The 21,567-nt window shown below is 41.3% G+C and overlaps 1 protein-coding gene across 14 annotated transcripts in view; it reads left to right on the forward strand.

The window, feature by feature from the left end:
- The window catches only part of CELF2 (CUGBP Elav-like family member 2), a 550,097-nt gene that overhangs the window by 519,309 nt on the left and 9,221 nt on the right, over window positions 1–21,567 (forward strand). For 8 of the 14 annotated variants that reach the window (XM_010407804.3, XM_010407802.3, XM_010407800.3 and 5 more), the window contains 3 exons: window positions 7,151–7,270; window positions 13,932–14,129; window positions 16,931–17,074. In XM_010407804.3, coding sequence (XP_010406106.1) covers window positions 7,151–7,270; window positions 13,932–14,129; window positions 16,931–17,074 — 462 coding nt within the window. Of the gene's footprint in view, window positions 1–7,150; window positions 7,283–13,931; window positions 14,130–16,930; window positions 17,075–21,567 lie in introns of all 14 variants that reach the window. The other 6 variants (XM_010407801.3, XM_039571571.1, XM_039571572.1 and 3 more) reach the window with 2 other exon arrangements.

The following is a 21,567-nucleotide window of genomic DNA, read 5'->3' on the forward strand; positions in this document are numbered from 1 at the left end:
CTGCTGAATCTAAGAGGAATCTAAGACCTCAAGGCAAAACCCAAGGTCAGAACTTCCTTTTGTTAGATGCAGATTGGGCCCTGGAAACCTTGGCCACACAGTGTAGTTGTGGCAGCCTAGAATCAAAACCCCAGATGAGAATTAAGTGGAATATTCAATGTCAACCTCTGTTTCTGTAAACAGACCCAAGAACAGAAGCCAGTTCTACTGTTCAGTTTTCAACACATCTTCATTCTTCAGCCTTCTTTCATTCTGTCTCAGTGTGAGCTGACTTTCTCTACTTTTCTCCTACAATGCTCTAATTCCCATAGAATAATTGAGGTTGGAAGGTCAGTCGGGATGTCTGTAGCCCAACTCCCTGCTCCTGTGAGATCAGGTTGCTCAGGGCTTGATCCAAAGCAATCTTAAAAATGTCCAAGGACATGGACGGAGCAGTCTGGGTAATCTGTTTCAGTGCTTGACAATCCTCACAGTATAAATGTTTTTAATTCTATCTGAACTGAACCTCCCTTGTTTCAATGTACTTCTCCTCTTCCCACCATGTACTATTGCTCTATCTAGTAGATGGTAGACCTCCTTTTAAGCACTGGGAGGCTGCTTTAGCTTCACCTGGAGCCATGTCTTCTCCAGCCTGAACAAGCCCAGCTCATTACAGGATGAGTGCTGGAGCCCCTGACCACCTTGCTGGCCTTCCACTGAACTTCCTCCACCTGATCAATGTTCTCCTTGCAATAAGGAGCCCAAATCTGCATGTAGTATTTAGATGTGATTTAACAAGCTCTGAGTAAAGAGGAAACTTGGATCTCCTGGCTCATCTCATATTCCACAGTCCAGGATGCTGTTTGCTTTCTTTGCTGCCAGTGCATGCTGTTGGCTCATGTCACCTCCCACCAAGACTCCCACAGGTCCTTTTCAGTACAGCTTCTACCCAGCCCATCCATCCCCTGCTGTGTTATTGAAAGGAATTATTCCTCCCCAGGTGCAGGACTTTGCATCTATCCTTATTAAATTTCATAAGGTTCATGTTGCCCAGTTCTGCCCATCTGAATCCCTCTGAATGGCAGCTATTTAGTCAGCACCAGTGTAAGTCAGATCCATTTTATCTGGCCCTTGGAGTCAGTGAGCTTAGGAAGGCAGCAGAAAACCAAAAATACACCCAAATTTGGTACGAGGAAGAGGATTCTGGACTTAGACAACTGCCAATGAAGATCTGACATGAGTGTCTCCCAAAAGAGAACATGTTTTCTCTTCAACTTCTCATGCTTAAAGTCACAGAGATGCTGAACCTAAAATTTGTGGGCAGTATTGATCCCTGCTGCACTACTACTTCGTCTTAACTGGAGCAAAAGAAGTACTTTGAACACCAAGTTATTTAAACTCTCCATTAAGTAAAACAACAAGAACAAAGTTGAGCCTCACAGGTGAGTGGTGATAAGAAAGTGGCTGATATCAGAGTAAACACTGAGCTTCCTGTTGTGCCATGCATTTGTAGTGACAGGCAATTGTGAAGTGTAACCAAGGGCTGCCTAAAGCAAAGCTGTCAGCAGGGCTGACACAGTTACAATTGTGGATCTCTGTGTGCAAAGTCCTAGCGTAGTTAAGCCAGTCTTGGAGCTGCCCTGAAGCCCTGCAGCACCAGAAGTCTGGTTGTCCTCCAGAAACATTATAGCTGTTCTTCACATGGATGGGGTTGGCAAGGTGTACAGCAACTCTCCATGCCTGCAAAGACCTGAAGCTGCCCTTGCTTTTCTTTGCCCATTCTCTCTGTTAGTCCTGCCCTGAAACCAAAATAATGTTTCCAATAAGAAACTTCACTTAAAATGTTTGTAATGCCTCATGTGCTTAATATCTTACTCCAAGACTTGCAGTTTGTTTATCATTTCCAGACAGTATGCCCATGTTGGAAGAGGAGGAAGGGAACAGGACAAGGTGGAGAGGAATGGAGAAGTGCACAGTTTACACTGCCCATAAATAGTGCCAAGCTAGCACATATAGCAGGGAGTTTCCTTACAAGAGATTTGGGGGTTTTTTGTGGTATAGGACTTTGCTGAGAAGTCATTGGAATTCTTTTTTTACTTAGATATTTACCAAAAAAATTAAGGAAAGAATGAGGTTGACTACACACTGCAAACCATGTCTCTCCTAAATCATAGTGGCACATGTGTGATTGTGCAACAGTGAGAGGGTGGCTTATCTAGTACTTCATCCTCAGGCAGCCCTACCAGACCCTGACCTCCACTGAGGGAAGAGGATTCCTGAAGATGATCAGAGGGCTGCAGCACCTCTCCTATGAGGAAAGGCTGAGGGAATTAGGGTTGTTCAGCCTGGAGAAGAGAAGGCTCTGGGGAGACTATTGCAGCCTTTCAGTACTTAAAGTGGGCCTGCAAGAAAGATCATGACAAACCTTTTAGCAGAGTCTGTAGAAATAGGACAAGGAGCGATGCTTTTAAACTAAAAGAGGGTAGATTTAGACTATATACAAGGAAGAAGTTTTTGTTTTGAGGGTGGTGAGCCACTGGCACAGGTTGCCCAGAGAGGTGGTGGATGCCATATCCCTGTGAACAGTCATAGTCAGGTTGGACGGGGCTTTGAGCAACCTGCTCTAGTTGAAGATCACTCACTGCTCATCTTTAAAGATGCCTTCCAATTTAAACCATTCTCTGATTCAATTACTCATTTTATAAATTTCCCCTGAGACATGAGAGGGGTGGGATTTGCCCAAGGCTGTACCACAGACAAACACAGGTCTGTGGTTTCAGTATACCAAGGAGCTCTACCAAGGGCACTCCTTGGTCTGAGGTGCAGGAAGTGAATAGGCCTGACAAAAATGTGCCTGTGCCTCCAAGATACACCCTTCTATGAGACAAGGCAGCAACTGTGAAGAAGCAGAAAGTCTTGCAACAAAAATCATAGCGATTGCTTTATCCAGGGCAGCACAAGAAGTTTGAGGGAAAACTGGGAAAGGCATCAGTAGCATCTGGTAGTTGAGCTCAGCTGCATGCTCTTTAGGGCAATTCAGTCCAACCTGAAATAGAAATCTAAATGTAGGGTGTCTGAATTGGAGGTCTTTAAATCTCAGAGACAGTCTAGTTTTTACTAGACTAGCTTAAACTAACAACAAGGCTGCCAAAGGTGGGGAAATTAATTCCATCCACAGTGTGTGTAGCAAAGCCAAAGAAATATTTACACATCATTGCCTTTCCTAGATGCTGTTACCCTGAATCTAGTTTTCCAGCTGAAGCAAATCCAGGTGATGTAAATCATTATGACTCTATTGACATAAGCTAGCCAAAAGAATGGCCAAAAGTTTCTATGCTGATTCCTGTTGTTTTTCTAGGTTGGCATAGTTTTAAGAATTGTGTTGAAGTGTTATTTAAATTAAAATTTAAAAGAGAAATGGCTCATTGCTAGTTCATATTTCTGTTTAAAAAAAAAAAAATTTCACTGACCTAAAAGGTGTTATAATCATTTACAGGCAGAATTAAATGTTTTGAGAACATTTGAAAATGCCAGCTCCTTCCAGCCTTAAAAATCTCCATGAGTGCAACATTTCTAGTTAAACACAAATATCTGTATTGTGTAGAGCAACCACTCCAAATAAAAATGTCTTCTTTGTATGAAAAACAACTCTGTCAAAGAATATATTAACCAGAAGCGAAGTTTCTTGGCTTGAAGCTTGAAGCTGATAGCAAAAATTTCATCAGTTAAACATAGGAAGCACAGTAAGAGGAGGGGCAGGCACTGATCTGTTCTCTGTGGTGCCCAGTGACAGGACCCGAAGGAATGGCCTGAAGTTGTGCCAGGGGAGGCTTAGGTTTGATATTAGAGAAAGGTTCTTCACCCAGAGGGTGGTTGGGCACTGGAACAGGCTCCCCAAGGAAGTGGTCACAGCATTCAAGAAGCAAGAGTTCAAGAAGCATTTGAACAATGGTCCCAGGCACATGGTGGGATGCTTGGGGATGGTCCTGTGCAGGGCCAGGAGTTAGACTCGATGATCATTGTGGATCCCTTCCAACTCAGTATATTCTGTGATTCTGTGAATTTTCTGGTGTGGAGGCTAGAGAGAGTTGTGATTTTTTTTTTTTTTTTTTTCATTTATTTGTTGTCAGAGGAACCTGTAAAACCCAATTTATAAATTATGTAGGTAGCCAATCTATTTTTGTCTTCTGGACAACTAAAAGACATAAATATAGAAAGTATTCCGACAGTGAATTATTCTTCCTTTGCCATTACTCTGAGTATTTGTGGAGCCTGAGAGTTTTGCTGACACAAGAGAGTTATACAGGTTCCCCCAAAGTAGTGCAGTCATTTGCTGTTACCACAAGGCATGTGATTTTTCTTCTTTCCCTTCAGTTTAATATATGTTACAGTTTTTTAGTTGAAAGGAACTAGAAAATGGCAAAGGACAGGAGAAGCATAGTCCTTGTCTCTAGATGGATTTCCATGTATTCTGGGAGTACATCAAGTAAAACTTTCAGCTGGTCTAAGCCTTCACACTTGTCTTGTAGGATCTTTTAACTTTTGTTTCATCTTCCTTCAGTTTTGGGGACAAGGCATACCATTGTTTCATCTGTTGGTTTTATATAGAATTTTGTTAGAAATTTTCACCTCTTAATATCTTGGACCTTTTGTAGCCCTTTTACGGTAATATTTTAGCTCATCACTGCCTTTGTCTTCATTTCAGAGATGCAGGTCTCAGTCAATCAGTGTGGAGTGTCTCAGGAAACTTCATGCAGAAGGTGCTTGATCTCTCCAAGCACCCTAAAAAAAGGAGGTCCCTTCATTTCTGTTCACCCCCTGTTCAATAAGATAGTGGAAACCACACAATGTGTTCTGTCTCTTTCTCCTTGAAGAAATATTAAGCCAAAGAGGAAAGAGCATTGTCCCGCTGCATCTGTGAGGCAGATCATTGCTAAGCAGAAGGAATACCACAACAACATAATACTGGTTCCTTAGGTGCTTTAGGGCTGCAACTAGTATTGTACAGGGAGTAAGTGCCAAGTCTTTATTCAGGCAAACTAGATAATCTGCATTGCAGCTTGAAATGGGAGAAGCACTGAGGCACCTGCTCTTTATTTGTCTGAGGGAATAGAGAAAAAAGAAGAAAAGAGATGTTGGCCCCAGATACTGACCATCCCTGGAGCATGTGTTTGAGCAGCCAATGGTGAGAGTCCCCACAATTCACTGTGGGCTGCACAAGAGGGAAGGTTTTAAGCAGATTTTTTTTGCCTTCTCCAACAGATGTGTTGGCAATCCATAAGCATATGGCTCTTGTTCACAGCAGTTACTTGCCCCCAGCATTAATGTAATTTACAGGCAGTTTCCTAGTCCCCATTTCTCTCATTTCTTAAATATATGTTTCCTCAAGAGAAAATGGTAATGATCCTCTGAAACAGAAAATTGATGGAATTTAGTCCAGTCAAAACCAATCAGATCCTTCAGATTTGAGTTTTATATACGTCATTTAAATTATTTGCTAATGAACGTTGACAGAAACACAGACCAGTGTTGGTCAAAGGGAATTCACTTTATTTTTTTCATATCTTTCTGTTGGTGCCCATATTATCTGACAAAAGTGGGGTTTTTTACTTGTCTTTTATTACTTTTTTTAATCAAAGACATTATTGGATTCTTATTGCTTTGTGGGCACAGATTGAATAATCAAAGCTGCTTCTATTTGCAACATATAAAATTATTCAAGTGAACATCACAGATGCTAAGACACAAGGAATGTATAACAGAGTCTGGAAATCTCTCTTCCCCCACAGCAAGAGTGTTCTTTGTACTTTGAGGCCCCAAGAGTCTGAAAATTTGCCTTTGGTGGGTCTTAATGTTGCAAAGGCAGGTTATTTGTAGGTTAGAGCTTCAAGATTTACCCACAGAGTGAAAAAGTTACCTCATACTTTCCTTACTGGATCCTGTCAGCTCAAGAGACTTCACTTTCTTGAGGGTTCACTGAGTAATCTGATGTGTTTGACAGCCCAAAAAAACATCAAGATAAAAGTGGTCTTAACCATTTTATAGCTAGGTAATGAATAGGAGCAAAAAAAGCATGGTGTAGATGTGATGTGCCTCCAGTACATCATCAACAAAACTCTGACTTTAAATGTTCGCTTTTCATAAGATAATGCAACTTTATAACAGAAAAAAAAAAAGAAGGCTTTATGACTGATACACGAAAGTAGGGCTCAGGAGACAAGCTAAAAACTTAATTGCTTCTGCAGCTTTTATGAGTGTGATTCATCTGGTATAACTTTACCTACCTGTGAGTTAAGTGTTTAATCTACACTGGTTATTCAAGGCTCTCTTTGAGACAGACAGGTATTTCTAGTTCACCCAACCTATCCCAAATTATGACTCTTTATTACTTTCTTATGACAAGAGAGTGAGTCTCTTTCTCTCCCTAAACACATAATTTAGATGGATTCATCTCACCCACCTTCCTCATTCCCTTGACATTGTAGCATCAAGGACATTTTCTCTACCTTTGCCCCTCTGGCAGAGCTTTTGGGGATACATGCAGTGTCATGGGGGTGCATATACATGACTAGCTATGTACAAAGGCCAGGATAAAAGCCTCCAATAAAATGGATGGTAGTTACATTTTGTATTTGCCTGGTCATTCTGATCTTCAGGTCTTTAAATGAAATTCATACAATGTCCTAGAGCTTAGTGTCTTCACTTAGAATAATTAAGCTTACTCTTAGAACATTTGGGGCCCAAAACAGTAAGCTGTTGTATGACAAAATTACTGAGGAATTCTTGTTTGTTCAATGATGGACTTTGAGGTGTGTGGCAAAATCCCAAAAGCCTGGTTAGCTGATTGGCCTGGGTTGCTAGGTTGATTGACAAACTTTTGAGAAAGTGTCTGATCCCACACATACTGGTTTGGCATTATATTTGCAAATAATAGTACAATACTGAATTTTGTGATCTAGTATTTATAGTTCTAGACTCATCAACACTTTCCATGAACAATCACACTATTAATGCCTTGAGCAAGGTTGGTCTTGTTGGTCTCATTTTCTTTTTTCCTTCTCCTTGCAAGTAGCCCTGTTGTTGTGCTCTGCATTATTGTAAGCTGTTCTGTGATTAAGTAAAATAAACAAACTATGGCCTCAATTTTGCTTTGTTTTCTTTTTCCTTTCAGTGGCTGCATCAACTGCTAATTCCACAGCTGGTGCGGCCATGAATTCTTTGACTTCTCTGGGTACTCTCCAAGGACTGGCTGGAGCCACTGTTGGACTGAATAATATTAATGCACTAGCAGGTACCGTAAACAGTGAGTATTTATTGCTGTGGTGGACAGCCTTCCCCAATAATCATGCCACAAAAACTATCAATTGTAAAGTGATAATATGATTTTTAATCTCTACCCCAAATAAGGGGGTCACGTTGATCCAGTTCCATTCATGGTACATACGTAGTCCTGGAGTCTTTTAGTTTCACACAGTTTGCTCTGCAAAGTGAATTTCCTTGGGTCCCTGCATAAAGACTCCTCTTCTTGCAATACATATAGAAGGTAAAAGAATTGTCACCAGGGCTTTGGGTTGTCTAGGTTATAGGAGAGGCTCCATTTTCATTGAGGGAGTCTGACAACAGGTGTATCACCCCATTGTACAAAACCTCACTCAGAAAAGTAGTGCTAAGAAAGATGTTTGCCATGGAGGCAGTCCTTTAAAACGTCTGTAAGAATTATCTAATTGACTTGAGAGCAACATGCTTTAAAAATGAAGGCAAGTCTTTGGCTTTTAATTGGCAAGTATAGGAGAACATGCAGTCAGTCACCTGTAAAGTCAGAGCACACACACTTATCCTATGACATCTTAACAAACCCTGACATCTCCAGCTAAGTAGATGCCAGTAGTTGTTAGAATATTCTTCCTTGCTCTTAGCCTTGGTGAAGATTTTCTTGAAGAAGGAGGATTTTTTTTTTTAATTGTTTCTGCTATGATGACTTCACCTTTGCCTGTAATCGAAAAGATTTGCCCAGCTGCATTTTTCCCCCCTTCTTCTTTTTTTTCTTTAGCTGCTGTTGCTCCTTGCATTTCCTTTTGCAATGCAAGGAATCTATTTGGTCATTGCCAGTCCATGACCCATCATAATGCACCCTCAGGAATGGATGTCCTCCTCAGTATCTCTTGCTCACTCTGATGCTCTGCATGATGTCCTTTCTGTCACTGTTACTTGGCTGCTCACACAATCTTTTTGTTCTGTGATCTCTGGTTGGCATTGTTGGGAGCTGGGAAGGAAGGGGGCTTATGGATGTCCATGTAGAATGTTGAATGGTTGCATGGGGTCTCGTGTAAAACAGGACTTGCTTCTGGCAAGGACGTGCATTTCACACAAAACAACCTCTTTGTAAATACAGCTCAAGGACAGCTGCGGAAAAGTGAGTATTAGGTCCCAAAATGGCAAATGTTAGTTTCCTTTCTTATTATTCCATTAGTGTCAAAGCAAGCCACTGGACATGGCATGCATGGAAAGCTAACTTACCTCCTCTCCTCTCATGAGCTCTTGTAGTAAGAGATCAACCCTGTCATGAGTAAGACATCATTAAATGTCCTTTCTGATTAACAGTCATCGTGCTTCAGTTGGTTTATAAAAGGTCATATTATCAAGAGCAAAATATGGCATCCCACTCCTCCTCTCCCACAAGTACTAAGAACCCAGACACACTGGAGCACTCCAACATAATGTACCCCTTCATCAAGACCAAGCAAGAGTGAATCCTGTGAGCTCTTTGCGTGGGAGCCCTTCTGTTGCACTCCTTTTAGCACTCCTTTCTAGGCTGCAAGCAAAGAGTTTACATTTTCTCAGCAAGTATTTTGAGGTGATGTGTGTGGAAACTTATCTGCATGTGTCATTTGAACTATTAATGATGTATTCACAATCTGGTACCAAATTTCAGTTTGCTTTAAGTCACCATTGCTTCCATGGACTTGTACTGACAGTGACTGCAATCCCAAATCTTCTTCATGGATGTTTTTATGGATATGTGTATAGTGCTTACAAAATGTGCGTGGGTATGTCTGTCTATGTATATGCATACATGAGAGAGAGCTAAAGAGGGGAAACTGCTTCCCCATGACACAGCTCAGCATTAGGACACTTGTTTCTCTCAAAAGGGTGATACTGATCATCACTTTCTGGTATTCACGATACTGATGATAGTGCAGCATTGCTCAAATTACAATAATTTCCCCTGTCTATTTTAATGACAGACTGAGGTTTTTCATGATGACCATGTCTGATTCAGTTATTCACACTCAAACCCACCTGGGAGATTGCCTTTGGGAAACCTCACATTTAATAAGTCTGATGTTTCATGCTGACATGGCTTATGCCATGGTCATAAGCAGGCTAGTAAAAAGTATTCACCAGACATGGACATTCCTGAAGTAACTGTGCAGCAAACTGGGAATTGAGGGACATCCTTCTAATTGGGGAATTAGAAAATCCAAAGCACAAGTCAAGCAGAGCTTTACCCAAAAATTAATCAGAAGGTGGAACTGGGCTTGGGCATTGATTTAAATAGAGGTTCAAAGAGATGCTCTTTTGCCTAAGCCATGTCTCTGCATGTGAGAATCACATGGAGAATGTCTTCCATGCTGAGCTCAGTAGAAGACTTTCATCTGTTTTCTCCATCTTGTCTGGGTCTGTGAAAAGAAGCTGGACTATGGAGGCTGATAGTGCCGTCATTGTAGAGAGAAGCATTTTAAAAAGATGTCTGGAGGCCTTAAATAAAGTGGAGCATGGTAAGTTTAACTGTCTCCAAGGTTTTGGCAGCAATTGTACCTAAGGGTGGGGATTCAGTCTTCTCTTGGTTGTTCTTGAAGCACCTAAAACTTTAAATGCTAAAACATTAGACTGTCTGCTTTGAGCATGTAAATTTAAGAATTCTAAGTAACAAAAAGAAATGAATTATGAGGAAAAATTACTGAAGAGGAAGGAAGCTATTATTTGCAATTATGAAGGAAGACCATAATTTCAGGATACTGGACAACTATGACACAATATTTGTGTGTGACCCCAGGGCAGTCACTTAGCCTTTCTGTCCCCTTATTTACATCTGTAAAACAGAGATAAAACTATTCATGACAGATTTGAAGGTGCTTGAAAAGCACTTTGAGAGACCTTTAGACTTGCCAAGCTTTGTTGCTTCTGTATTATGTAGAGACACTCAGAAAAGTAGAAGGCCATAGATGAGAGGCTCCAAAAGGTTATTTCACAGAAGGGAGGAAGGGACCAGAGTTCAGTGTGAGACTGAGGTGCACTGCTAGAGATAATAAAGAGATGGCAAAGATGTGTAACAGCAGCTGGGCCTTGCAGATTTCATAAAAATGTAAGAACAGAGAAAGCGTCGGGTGCTTTCTGAAGCTCTGTTTTGCTCGGGAGGGAGGTGTATGCCACACGTGGGCTGTGGCAGCAGTAGCTGTGCCCTTCCCAGGAGCAGTGCCGTGGGCTGGCTTGTGTGGCTGATGGCTGATCTGGAATCACTTGGTGGGAAGGTGCTATTGATTCCAGGGGAAAGGAGGGGGAGGATGCTGCCCACTGCAACACAAAGCATGTTTATCTAATAGGCCGATGACTCACGAAACACAACATGGTATCCGAATGCTACCTCTGTGATCAAGTTATTTCAACACTCTAATAAAAAGAGAGATACAAGCTGCTTTATCAGGAGCCTTTACTTTAACCAGTCCTGTGTGTACACCCATGCAAGCAGTGACAAACCTAAGTTCAAAAACATCAGAGGAGACTAAGGTCAGCCTCAGGATCAAATTAGTCGTAGTAATATCTAATATATAATATATTGTATATTATACACCCTTTATTATAAAAATTATTATTGATATTGTTGTTGTTGTTATTATTATTCATGTTATTATAATATTTTGAATGCCACTCTATCACTCCCCCTCCTGAACTGGGCAGGGGAGAGAAAATATAACTAAAGGCTTGTGAGTTGAGATAAGGGCAGAGAGAGATCACTTACCAGCTACCATCACAGACAGAACATTCCTGACTTGAGCAAATTAATTCATTACCAATCAAATCAGAGTAGAATAATGAGAAATGAAACCAAATCTTAGAAACACCTTCTCCCCACTCCTACCTTCCTCCAGGCTTCACTTTATTCCTGAATTCTCCACCTCCTGTTCCCCACTGGTGCAGGAGGAGGGGAATGGGGGTTGCAGTCAGTTCATCACACATTGTTCCTGCAGCTCCTTCCTCCTCAGGGTTGAACTCCTCACGCTGTTCCTCTGCTCCATCATGGGGTCCCTCCCACAGGAGGGAGTTCTTCACCAGGTCCTTCAATGTGGATCCCTTTCCACAGGCTGCAGCACTGCACAAATTGCTCCAGTGTGGGTCTGTTCCATAGTGTTTCCTTCAGGAGCAGGCTGCTCCAGAGTGGGTCCCCCACAGGGTAACAAGTATTGACAGCAAACCTACTCCAGTGCAGTCATGTCTCCACAGGTCCTGCCAGGAGCACTGCTTTCCCATGGGGTCACAGCCTTCTTTGGGCATCCACATGCTCTGGTGTGGGCTCCTCCAGGGGCTGCAGGTGGATCTCTGCTCCCCATGGACCCCCATGTGCTGCAGGGCACAGCTGCCTCATCGTGGGCTGCACCAGGGGCTGCAGGGGAATCTCATCTCCGGTGCCTGGAGCAGCTCCTGCCCCTCCTTCTCCACTGACTTTGGTGTCTGCAGAGCTGTTTCTCTCACACATTCTCACTCCTCTCTTCTCTAGCTGCAGTTGCCATTGCACAGGGTTTTTTCTCCTTCTTAACCATGTTACCCCAGAGGTGCTACCACTGTCACTGATGGGCTCAGCCTTGGGCAGTGATGGGTCCATCTGGCATTGGCTCCGTAGGACACAGGGGAGGCTTCCAGCAGCTTCTCACAGAAACCACCCCTGTATCGCCCCCACTACCACACAAACCCAATATAGTTTTATAATGGAACCATTATACAAGAAATACCCAGGTCTGTTGAGCTCTGACAGAGATTTTTGTTCAAAGCAGTGGCAGCCAGTACCTCCCATCAGGGTACAGCAATGCTCTGAAGTGGGGTGGAGGCGAAAGAGAAGTCTTCAGAGTGAGACATTTTATTAAGGAAAGGCTAAGAATATCACATCTCTGTCAAGTGTTTAGTCACACAAATTATAGTAAGATCAAAAGGTATAATTTATGCAGTACAATTCTCTTAATTGGCACAGACCCTGGTGGAGCCTAAAAGGTGCCACTTGAACGATTGTCCTGATTATTGGAGACTCATAGGAATAGGCTTTTCAAATCTACATAAGAGGTGGAAGGATACTGGGGTCATCATCTTTATCCTCCTCTGTCAATGCTGGATAATTCCCTGCAGTATTCTTCCTATTTCTAAATTACTCATGTGATAAGGTTTCTGCCATCTTCCTTGAAGATTGTTTCCCAGTCTAATAGATTTCATTATTAATTTACTATAAAGTGTACTCTGCTTAAATTTCCCACTTTTCCACAATTTACATACCAACCCTTATTATTGCTCCGAAATTAAGCCCTCTCCTCTTTACTGTTGCTTTGGGGTGTTAATATGACACCACCAGTCACATCTTCATCCACCATTTTACCAATCAAAACATTACACAATGTCTAAGAAATTATTGCTGGTGATTCCGGGTGCCCCCCCCCATTTTTCTAGTGACTTGTCTTCTGTACCTTGAGGGGCCTGATTAAGCCCTTTAAGTTGTTTGTGAGCTGTTCACCTGGAAACTGGGGAACTGGGATAGCTAATTGTGCAGAAAACATGGCCTGACTCTCAGTCCTGATGGGCTGTCACTGCTCAGGTTGACACAAGCTGGGCATGTGGAAGATGAACAGGGCTCTGAACCCTGCCATGCTTTCAACTTCCAGCAGAAAATTTACTTTTTTGGAATGTCTGAAAGATATGCTAGCACTGTTAACTTCAACATAACTCATGTAAGAGCCATGCTGAGAAATAGAAGCAATGGAGGGAAGCTGTAACTCAGGAGTTTGTCCACGATCGAATCAGAGTAGTACAACTTCTTATGCAGACAACACTCTTTGCATGGATGAGGGATGCCATTTTCTGCACAGCTAGCAATCCCATCTGAAATTTCCTCTTTAACAGCCATCCCAGTTAAATTACTCTGTTACTTATCAGGATGTAGAATTGCTGTAACTTAAAAAAAAGTGACTCTGCTTCCTGTGTGAAGAAAAACGTTGCTAGGAACAAATGCTTTTGTTTCTTCATGAAAGATGTCTGGATGAAGTATTTTTAGTCACTCTGGATGTGCTGCTGTTCATCTCTTGTGGAGTGACTGGAGTGACTAGAGGAGGAGGGTGGAAGCAAGGAGCATCGCAGTCCATCTTTCTACCACAGCCTAAGGGACAAAGCCTGTAATTGTACAGAGGGTTATTATAGAATCATTTAGGTTGAAAAAGACCTGTTTTAAAATGCAGTTAATCAGGGTTCTCTGCTCACTCTGTATAAGCAAAACACTTCTGATATGGTGTGGTCATGCTGAAGACCCTGGTCAGAGAGAGTGGGTTTCCTCGCAGACTGCTTTTGCCAGTGGCCAGCTCGCAAGGATACTGGTCAAATAGGTCCCACACTGCCAGCCTCAGACACTCACAGCAGAAGCACAGGTGTCAAGGAGGATGAGCACAGAGGCTCTCAGGAGCGCGGAGCTGTAGTACTTGCCAGTAGCAGGCTGCATGCGAGTCCATTTGACTGTGCAACCCTTGTGCTGAAGTGATCCTGATGCCAAAGTCGTGTTTCTTTGTCCTCAGTCCCATTTGGTGAAGTGCCGAGCTGCATGCACTGCTGTCGTTGTCAGTGTCGTATAATACCAACAACTTTCGGAAAGCACTAATGAACAAGTGCAATTTCTTTTCTCTATTGTTGGGTTTTTTGTAAAGTTGCTCAAATGCTCTCAGGTATGGCGGCCCTGAACGGAGGACTCGGCGCAACAGGCCTGACGAACGGCACGGCCGGCACGATGGACGCGCTCACCCAGGCCTACTCAGGAATCCAGCAGTACGCGGCCGCTGCGCTGCCCACCCTCTACAGCCAGAGCTTGCTGCAGCAGCAGAGCGCCGCGGGCAGCCAGAAGGAAGGTAAGCGCCCTCGCCAGCAAGCCCAGGCCAAGCGGTGCCACGCGTCCGCTTCCTCATGGAGGCTTCGTGGAAGGCCTCGAGCAGTCTAATCTGTGATTTCTTTTTCCTCCAGTTTTCTCCTGCTTAGCACTGTCACCTTCTTTAACCTCTAATGTGTTTCACTTTTCAACCGTCTGTCCTTCAAGTTATACTTTGCCACCCATCCTTCCTTATAGAAAAGCATTTACCAACTCCCATATAAAAAGGTGCTGCTAACAAAAATCATCCCTCTGTGGATGCAATTTTGTCTTCTGATTTCCATTTTCTGTCATAGTGGAGTTAATCTGATTAAGTTTAAGGTTTTGAGCTAATGACAAGATCCGTTTTCACTTTGAGTGGTTCTTTGCTTAATTGTGGGTCTTGTGGGGAAGCAGCTAAGTGAATGATTGCCCCCCCTCTCCCCACACCAACAGCAAATAAACATCAGGAAGTTATTGCTAAGAATAAATGAATACTAATTACAAGGTGTTTAGGAAAAAGGAGGTTACCCTTTTCCCCTCTTCCGTTCCCCTTCATACTTCCCAGGCATTTTTGGGGGGTTGCTTCTCTTTTCATTGCTTTCTCTCATCCTAATTTCCAGCTAATTCTACAAAGACAGGAAAATACTGCATGCTTTCTAAGACTGTATCTATGTTGTCACTACTGTTCTTGCCAAGGATCAGCTTTGGAAATAAACCTAGTATAATATCCTCAAGAGAAATCTTTTTTATCCTCTTTTGAAATGGTATCTGGTACTGTTATGGGATGTGTTTCCTAGGAAGACAAATTTGGCATTCCTCCAATTGGTTATTGTATAGGAACACTGGAGTTAAAATGTATATTTTCTCTGAAGTCTTTTCTTCATTTGCTGCTAACAGCTTGGATTATTTAAAATGAAAGGGGGATTTTTTTTAAATCTTTTTTCTATATTTTTTTGTTTTCTGCATTTATCGTTCACCTCAGGCCTTTTGCTCAGTGACAATAGACTATTTGACACCAGAAAAAAATTGTTGTTTTGGTGTCATTGCAAAATACATAGTGAAGGAGAGTTTGATTTTTTTTCTAACTATTTAATTTTTTTCCTGTTCAGAAGCATTCAAATCAGCTTTAGGTTTATTTTTTATTTTTATGAATTGGCATCATCCTTTTTAAAATACAGTATTTTTGTTACATTTGTATCTGTTAGTAAGCAGTTAAGTTCAATTGAGTGAATTCCACTACTGAATACCAACAGCAATGTTTTGTCTCTTACCATGATTTCTGATGGAATGGTGAAGAGTCTGGAGTGGTTGAGGACAAACAAGTACCAGAGAAAAATGCTGTATAAATATTAAATTCTGAAGCACAATGAACTGCCTTGTGCATATGTTCTTAAATATTATTTAGTATTTTTTCCCTACTTTTAAAGAATATTATTTGCTGAAAATGATAGTTTACTTGTGACAAGGAGAAAAAAGTTCCAGGTCACAAGTTTTTTTCATCTTTTTTTTCCCCCTCCTCCCCAATTTTTTTTTTTTTTTTTTTTTTTTACCTAATTCATTTATCCCCTCCTTTTGGGCAAACTTTGCTACCTTTTGCTTCAGAGCAGCCAGCCTGATTCTGTGTGGGAGAGGTGAGGCTCTGTTGCAGAAGGAACTCTGTAAATCTGATGAGCGCTTTCCTCTTCCTGTCCAGAAAACCAAGGACATCACATCTGAGGCACGCTTATGTTCCATTAAGCAAGGGAGTACTTAATCAGGCTATTCTAGGTGTGTTTTTAGCAGAAATGCTTGTTCCATTTGTGTACCACTTATGCTGCTGGAGCCGGCATGGGAAGGCCATGTCTGGCTCCATCATATCTCACACTCTTCCTGGCATCCATTGTTCATTTCCAGTGTGTTGCTGTAAAGGCGGAATTGAGCTAGGGGAAAAAATTAACCTATTAGTGCTAGGATGCATGTTTTAACCTACAAATTTAATAATACATATCTCAAATTTTGTCTGTAAGAAAAATATTCAAAGCACCTTTGAGTTTACACCTTTCTTTGCAAACTGAACTTAGTGTAAAGCCACTTTAATTTCAACCCAACTACTTAATTTTGATCTATTTTAAAAGACTTACTTTACAAAGCTTCTTCCAGGAGACAGAGCTTTCTGTGGGGAGTTCATATTTAAAAAAAAAAAAAAAAAAGCTCGTTTTGAAATGAGTCAGTACAAATTTAATTCTGAATGTCTTTTTCTCGCTGACTTCACTGACTTCCAAGTCACAAGGTGTGCTTTGTCTTATTATTTTTATTCCTATCTCCATCATTTTTTTGCCCTTTGAGTTTAAATCTGTGGTACTCAAATCTGAGCTCACCTCAATCCATTTCCATAAGTTCCTGCAACTGGAATTAAACTGACAAACTCATGCAGGTGTTGGAAGCAGCAGAGGACTCCTTGTGGAGTTCTTGGAGTATTTTGAGAGCCAATACATTTTGTACCTGCTTTCCTACCCCTAATTATACTGAAAGACACTCATGTAAATTGAAGAAATAGAATGAATTTAATTACTTCTGTAGTAGAGTTATGAAATAAACACTTCTCAAAGTAAATACTTTTCAAGATGGGATGCTCTAAAGAGCTGCATTTCAGCTGTGCTGCTTTGATGATCCACTTGCTTTTGTTCCTTCAAAGTGGGAAAGTGAAATGCTTTCTGACCATCAGCTTCAGTAAGTATTATGGAAAAACAGATTAAATGTAGCACTTGTAATAGCTGTTTTCATACTTCCTTTTTTTTATTTATTTATTTTATTTTCCTAAAGGTCCAGAAGGGGCAAACCTCTTTATTTACCACCTCCCCCAGGAGTTTGGAGACCAGGACATTCTGCAGATGTTCATGCCTTTTGGAAATGTTATCTCTGCTAAAGTCTTCATTGACAAACAGACCAATTTGAGCAAGTGCTTTGGTATGTCAAATTTAATAAATCAAATAGTAAAAACCACATGCACTGTACTGAAAAGGGGCCAGGAAAGAAAATTAACAGCAATGTGAGAAATGTCATACTGGAAACTCATTCCAAAAATAATGGACGGTTAATCCTCAAATGAGCAGGAAGATACACAGACAAACTACTTCTAACTAAAAATTGGATATGAAAAAAAAACAATAATAATCTTCCAGTCTGACATCTCGCATGAATGTGTCAAGTACATGAAACTAATTATGCCCTATGTGGGGGAATGTCATTTAGTATACTATTAAATTGCCTTATTATGGATACCTAATTATTCTCTATTGTATAGCTGAGCCACTTTAAAAAGCTCTATGTTTAACCCATTACTTCTACATTACAGGAATTTCTTTCTTCTGAATTAAGTACAAGATTTTGCAATTAGTGACTGAATGGTGTGTACACGTAGTTCAGAATATTTTGCAGACAGTTGATGTCTAGATATGCAGCTCCAGCTGTTGTGGATGGGTTCCAGTGTGTTATGGAAGGTGGCATCTCCCTTACCTTAGGGCAGAGATGAAGGGAGCCTCACAAGATCGGTGTCAAGTTTCCCAGAGAATACTTTGAGCTGTCAGAAAATTAGATCACAGCAGAGGAGGAGATGACATGTTGGTATAAAAATAGTTTTCGGGTTGATTAAGAAGGCTGATGTCTTTGGAATAGCAGAGATGCACCAGTTCAGTGCTTTGATGAAATGGAGCAGAGAATGTAAGCGAGTGGCAAACTTTTAAAACGTTGTTCTAATAATTATGGTCTTATACAAGACACGGGTTGGTTCTAGGAGGAGGAAAGAATCTCTTAAGCATGAGTTTTATAAGGGTTGACATAAAATATTGGCGCTTCCTTAAAAGTGGCAATTCTTTCCCAGAGTAAAGGAATGCAACTGTATATATGACAAAAGAGGATTGGATAGTACACTTAGAAAGTTGATTCCGTTCATAGAAAGAATGTGACATTCTTTCTGCATTTTCCCACAGTCTTTCAGTTCATTTTTGAAGCATTCACCTCTTTGGGCTTAACAAAAAATTATTCATATCTAGACCTGTATAGTCCAGCCTGTTTCTACAATGGGTTAAAGCAGTCCCTGAGGCTCCTGCAAATTTGAAAAGTGGAGTTGAAATGGACTCCCCATTGATCTGGAGCCAGTTCTGTTAGTATGTTGGGGTTACAAAATCGTTGTTGAGGTCTCCAGGAATCTTGATGAAATGTCAAATCAAGCTACATTAATCGAAATGCAGCAATTGTGGTGACTGCTGAAAGAATGTAAATTAGTTTGGGCAGGTGGCTCAATTCAAATCAGCTCATTTCCCTCACTTGCATTTTGTGCATTTTCTTTTACTCTTTGATTACCTTCTTACACATTTGCCTGGGTTTGTGGGACACCATTGCCTAACTTAGAGTGATACACCAAGGTTATCTTCTTTGAGGGAAAATGGAGGTGTCAACACCCAATCGATGGAGGAATCCTCTGTATTTTTAGTTTTAGGCAGCTATTTCCATTTCTCATTCTTCCTTCCCAGATACACTGCATCCAGGGAGGGAGCTCTGCTTTAAAAATAAAAAGTAGAAGTGGCAGATGAAGCTGAGTTTTCTGATTCGGTGGATGACTACTTCATGATGTTGCAAATCACAGGCAAAGCCAGAATTAGTCCTGCTAGCTTAATGTACTGGCATACTCTGTATGTACCTCCTCAGCTTTATTAGCAAGAATCGTCTATTTGTTGTTTTGGTGCCATATTTGTGTTTCAAAAAGCTTTATTATTTTCTCTGTCCTCCCACCCAAAACCTAGGACAATAGTGCTGCTGAAGAACCCATTTCTCTGCTGAATCATTAATGGTCAGTTAATCATTAATGGTACAGTTTGGGTTTGGGTTTTTTAGTTGTTGGTTTGGTTTGGTCTTTTTGCCAATAGTAATAGTAATATTAATAGTCATAGTAATAGTAATAGTTTGCGCATGCTTAGGGCTTCCCACTCTGGAGTTTCCAATCTCCTGCCCAAAGGAGGAGGAAGTCAAATTACAGAGGAGAACAGGTTGAACATCCAAAAAGTATAAAAATTGTCCAAGTCTGTCCACTGGCAGACATAGGAAGGGAAAGTTCATTCTGAGTGAGTCACAAGGCAGTGATATACAGTGATGAATCTCTATGTAAAACTGCTTCTCAAAATGAAAAATTCCTTTTCTTTGCAAAAAAAAGGACTTTGGCATGTTTTCATTTCTTGTCCAACCCAAAATGAATGCTCGAAGTATTAAAGGGTGATGAGGATGACAGGACAGTCTGTTTACATCTGGAAGTGCTCTTCCATGAGTTCTCATGGGCTCCATGAGATTTAGTTGATTCAGCAGACAAAGGGTTTCAGTCTTCAAGCTTATCTCTTGCCTTTCATAAACCTTAGAATAAGAAAAATTAGGTATGTAAAAGTAAGGCAGAGGAGGGGGGACCCAGTTACATCAGTGCAGAAATGCAGCTGGCCTTACAGCAAAATTGCTACTCAAATGATTAAAAATATTTATCCTGATTATAGAGATACCCAAAGATCTAAAACAAAAATCAGAATTGTCTTGACAGGGTTGAGAATTGATAAGAAACATCATCCCAACCTCATGCAACCTGTGGTTTAAAATTCAGACAAAAAGTGATGAATGGGTCCAATCAGAAAAATACAAATAAAGAGAAGAAATGCCAGATTCCTCAGTAAGCTTTATAAATGAAGGTTATCAATAAGGAAGAAGATGAGAGCGTAACAAGCTAATGTAGGTATTGCATTCAGTGTAAAGAGACAAATTGTGAATCAGAATAACAATTGAATGATAGGGGCTGATTCCAGCGATGCAGCACAGAGGTTATATCTTTGAATTGCTGTCTGAGTCAAGGAAGCTGTTAAAGAGATACAGAATGAGGTAACTGGTCTCACCTCCCTGGAAGGTAAGGTAAGCATAGCCTGAGCTAATTGTCCTTCTACCATCATTGGAGGTGTCTAATTTGGTGACATGGATGATGGGTGGAAAAGCCACCTCTGGGTGTGCTTCCTTCTCTTCATTCACCATCCACAGGTGCCATCTAAGTGACCAGTTTAGATCACTTGCTTAACTTCCAGGTGGGTAAAATTAGGTAAGAAGGAAAGGAACTACAGTGATGAGCAGTTCATAGCAGTAGACTGTTCTGAATGCACTTAGGACAATAAAGTGAAGCTCAGGGAAGCTGTAGAGGGAAATGCTGAATTGTCAAGGTAGGTAGGAGTAACTACATCTCAGCTGCGGAGCATTTGCCTGGACAGTGCTACAGCTGCCTTCCAGTTCGTGGTAGCTCCCTTTTCTATCCCTGAGGGAATCCTAGACCTGATAGAAGGAGACACAAGATAATGATCTTGTCTACAAGATCTACAAGAAGTAGACCTAAGATAATGATTGGAGTCATGTGAACAGACAGGATCTCCTAGCAAACAATGGGAGGAAGGGAGGAAGAGAGGAAGAGAGGAAGGAAGGAATTCGGAAGGAAGGAATTCGGAAGGAATTCGGAAGGAAGGAATTCGGAAGGAATTCGGAAGGAAGGAAAGGAAGGAAAGGAAGGAAAGGAAGGAAGGAAGGAAGGAAGGAAGGAAGGAAGGAAGGAAGGAAGGAAGGAAGGAAGGAAGGAAGGAAGGAAGGAAGGAAGGAAGGAAGGAAGGAAGGAAGGAAGGATTTGGCAATAACTAAGAGGGAATGATCTAGGGGAGAAAGTGAGGAAGTGACAAGTTACTAAAACCAAGGAAGGTATGGAGGAACATTTATTATCCCTTAAGGTGGTAACAAATAACCAACCACAGAACAAAATGGAGAGAGCATATTGGCTTTGGCCAGGAGAAGGTCTGCTGAGATTTAAGTGAGAGGTGGTTTTGAGTGGAAGGAACAGAACTTAGCCTGAGTTGTCAGAGAAGAGTCTTAACTTAAATAGTTTGGTGAAGTTGATTTAAGGTGAAGCCACAGGGATGGTCTATGAAGGAGAGCAGCTGGACAAGGATACCTTGATAAGGGGGGAGGATTTTTTTCAGTGGGGAAGGTGTAATAACACTCTGAAACTGCAACTGGAAGAGGGTAGCAGTGCAAGAACCAGAAAAGGATAGGTTAAAGTAATGGTAAAAAGAGGTTATGAGTCCAAAAAGTATACAGACACTAAGCACAAATGAATAAAGCTGGTTGGTGAAAGAGAAGCACTAAGAAGCCTGTGTGTTATGACTGAAGACAAAGTGTGTGGCATCCATGCTTTAGGAGAGTGAAGGGATACGTGTTAAGGCAAATTCAAGTGGAAAGAAGAGGGAGCATTTCAAAGCAGATGCGTAACAGCAGGCTGAGTACAGTAATAATTAGCCCGAGCTGAGGCAGAGCAGCAGTTAGGCAAGCTTTGCAATTACAAGTGGGAGGCCCAGATATGAAAATGAACTCTGAGCTTCCAGAATCAGGGAGATTCG

The sequence above is a fragment of the Corvus cornix genome, chromosome 1A (genome assembly GCF_000738735.6).
Source record: "Corvus cornix cornix isolate S_Up_H32 chromosome 1A, ASM73873v5, whole genome shotgun sequence".
NCBI classification, from domain to species: domain Eukaryota; kingdom Metazoa; phylum Chordata; class Aves; order Passeriformes; family Corvidae; genus Corvus; species Corvus cornix.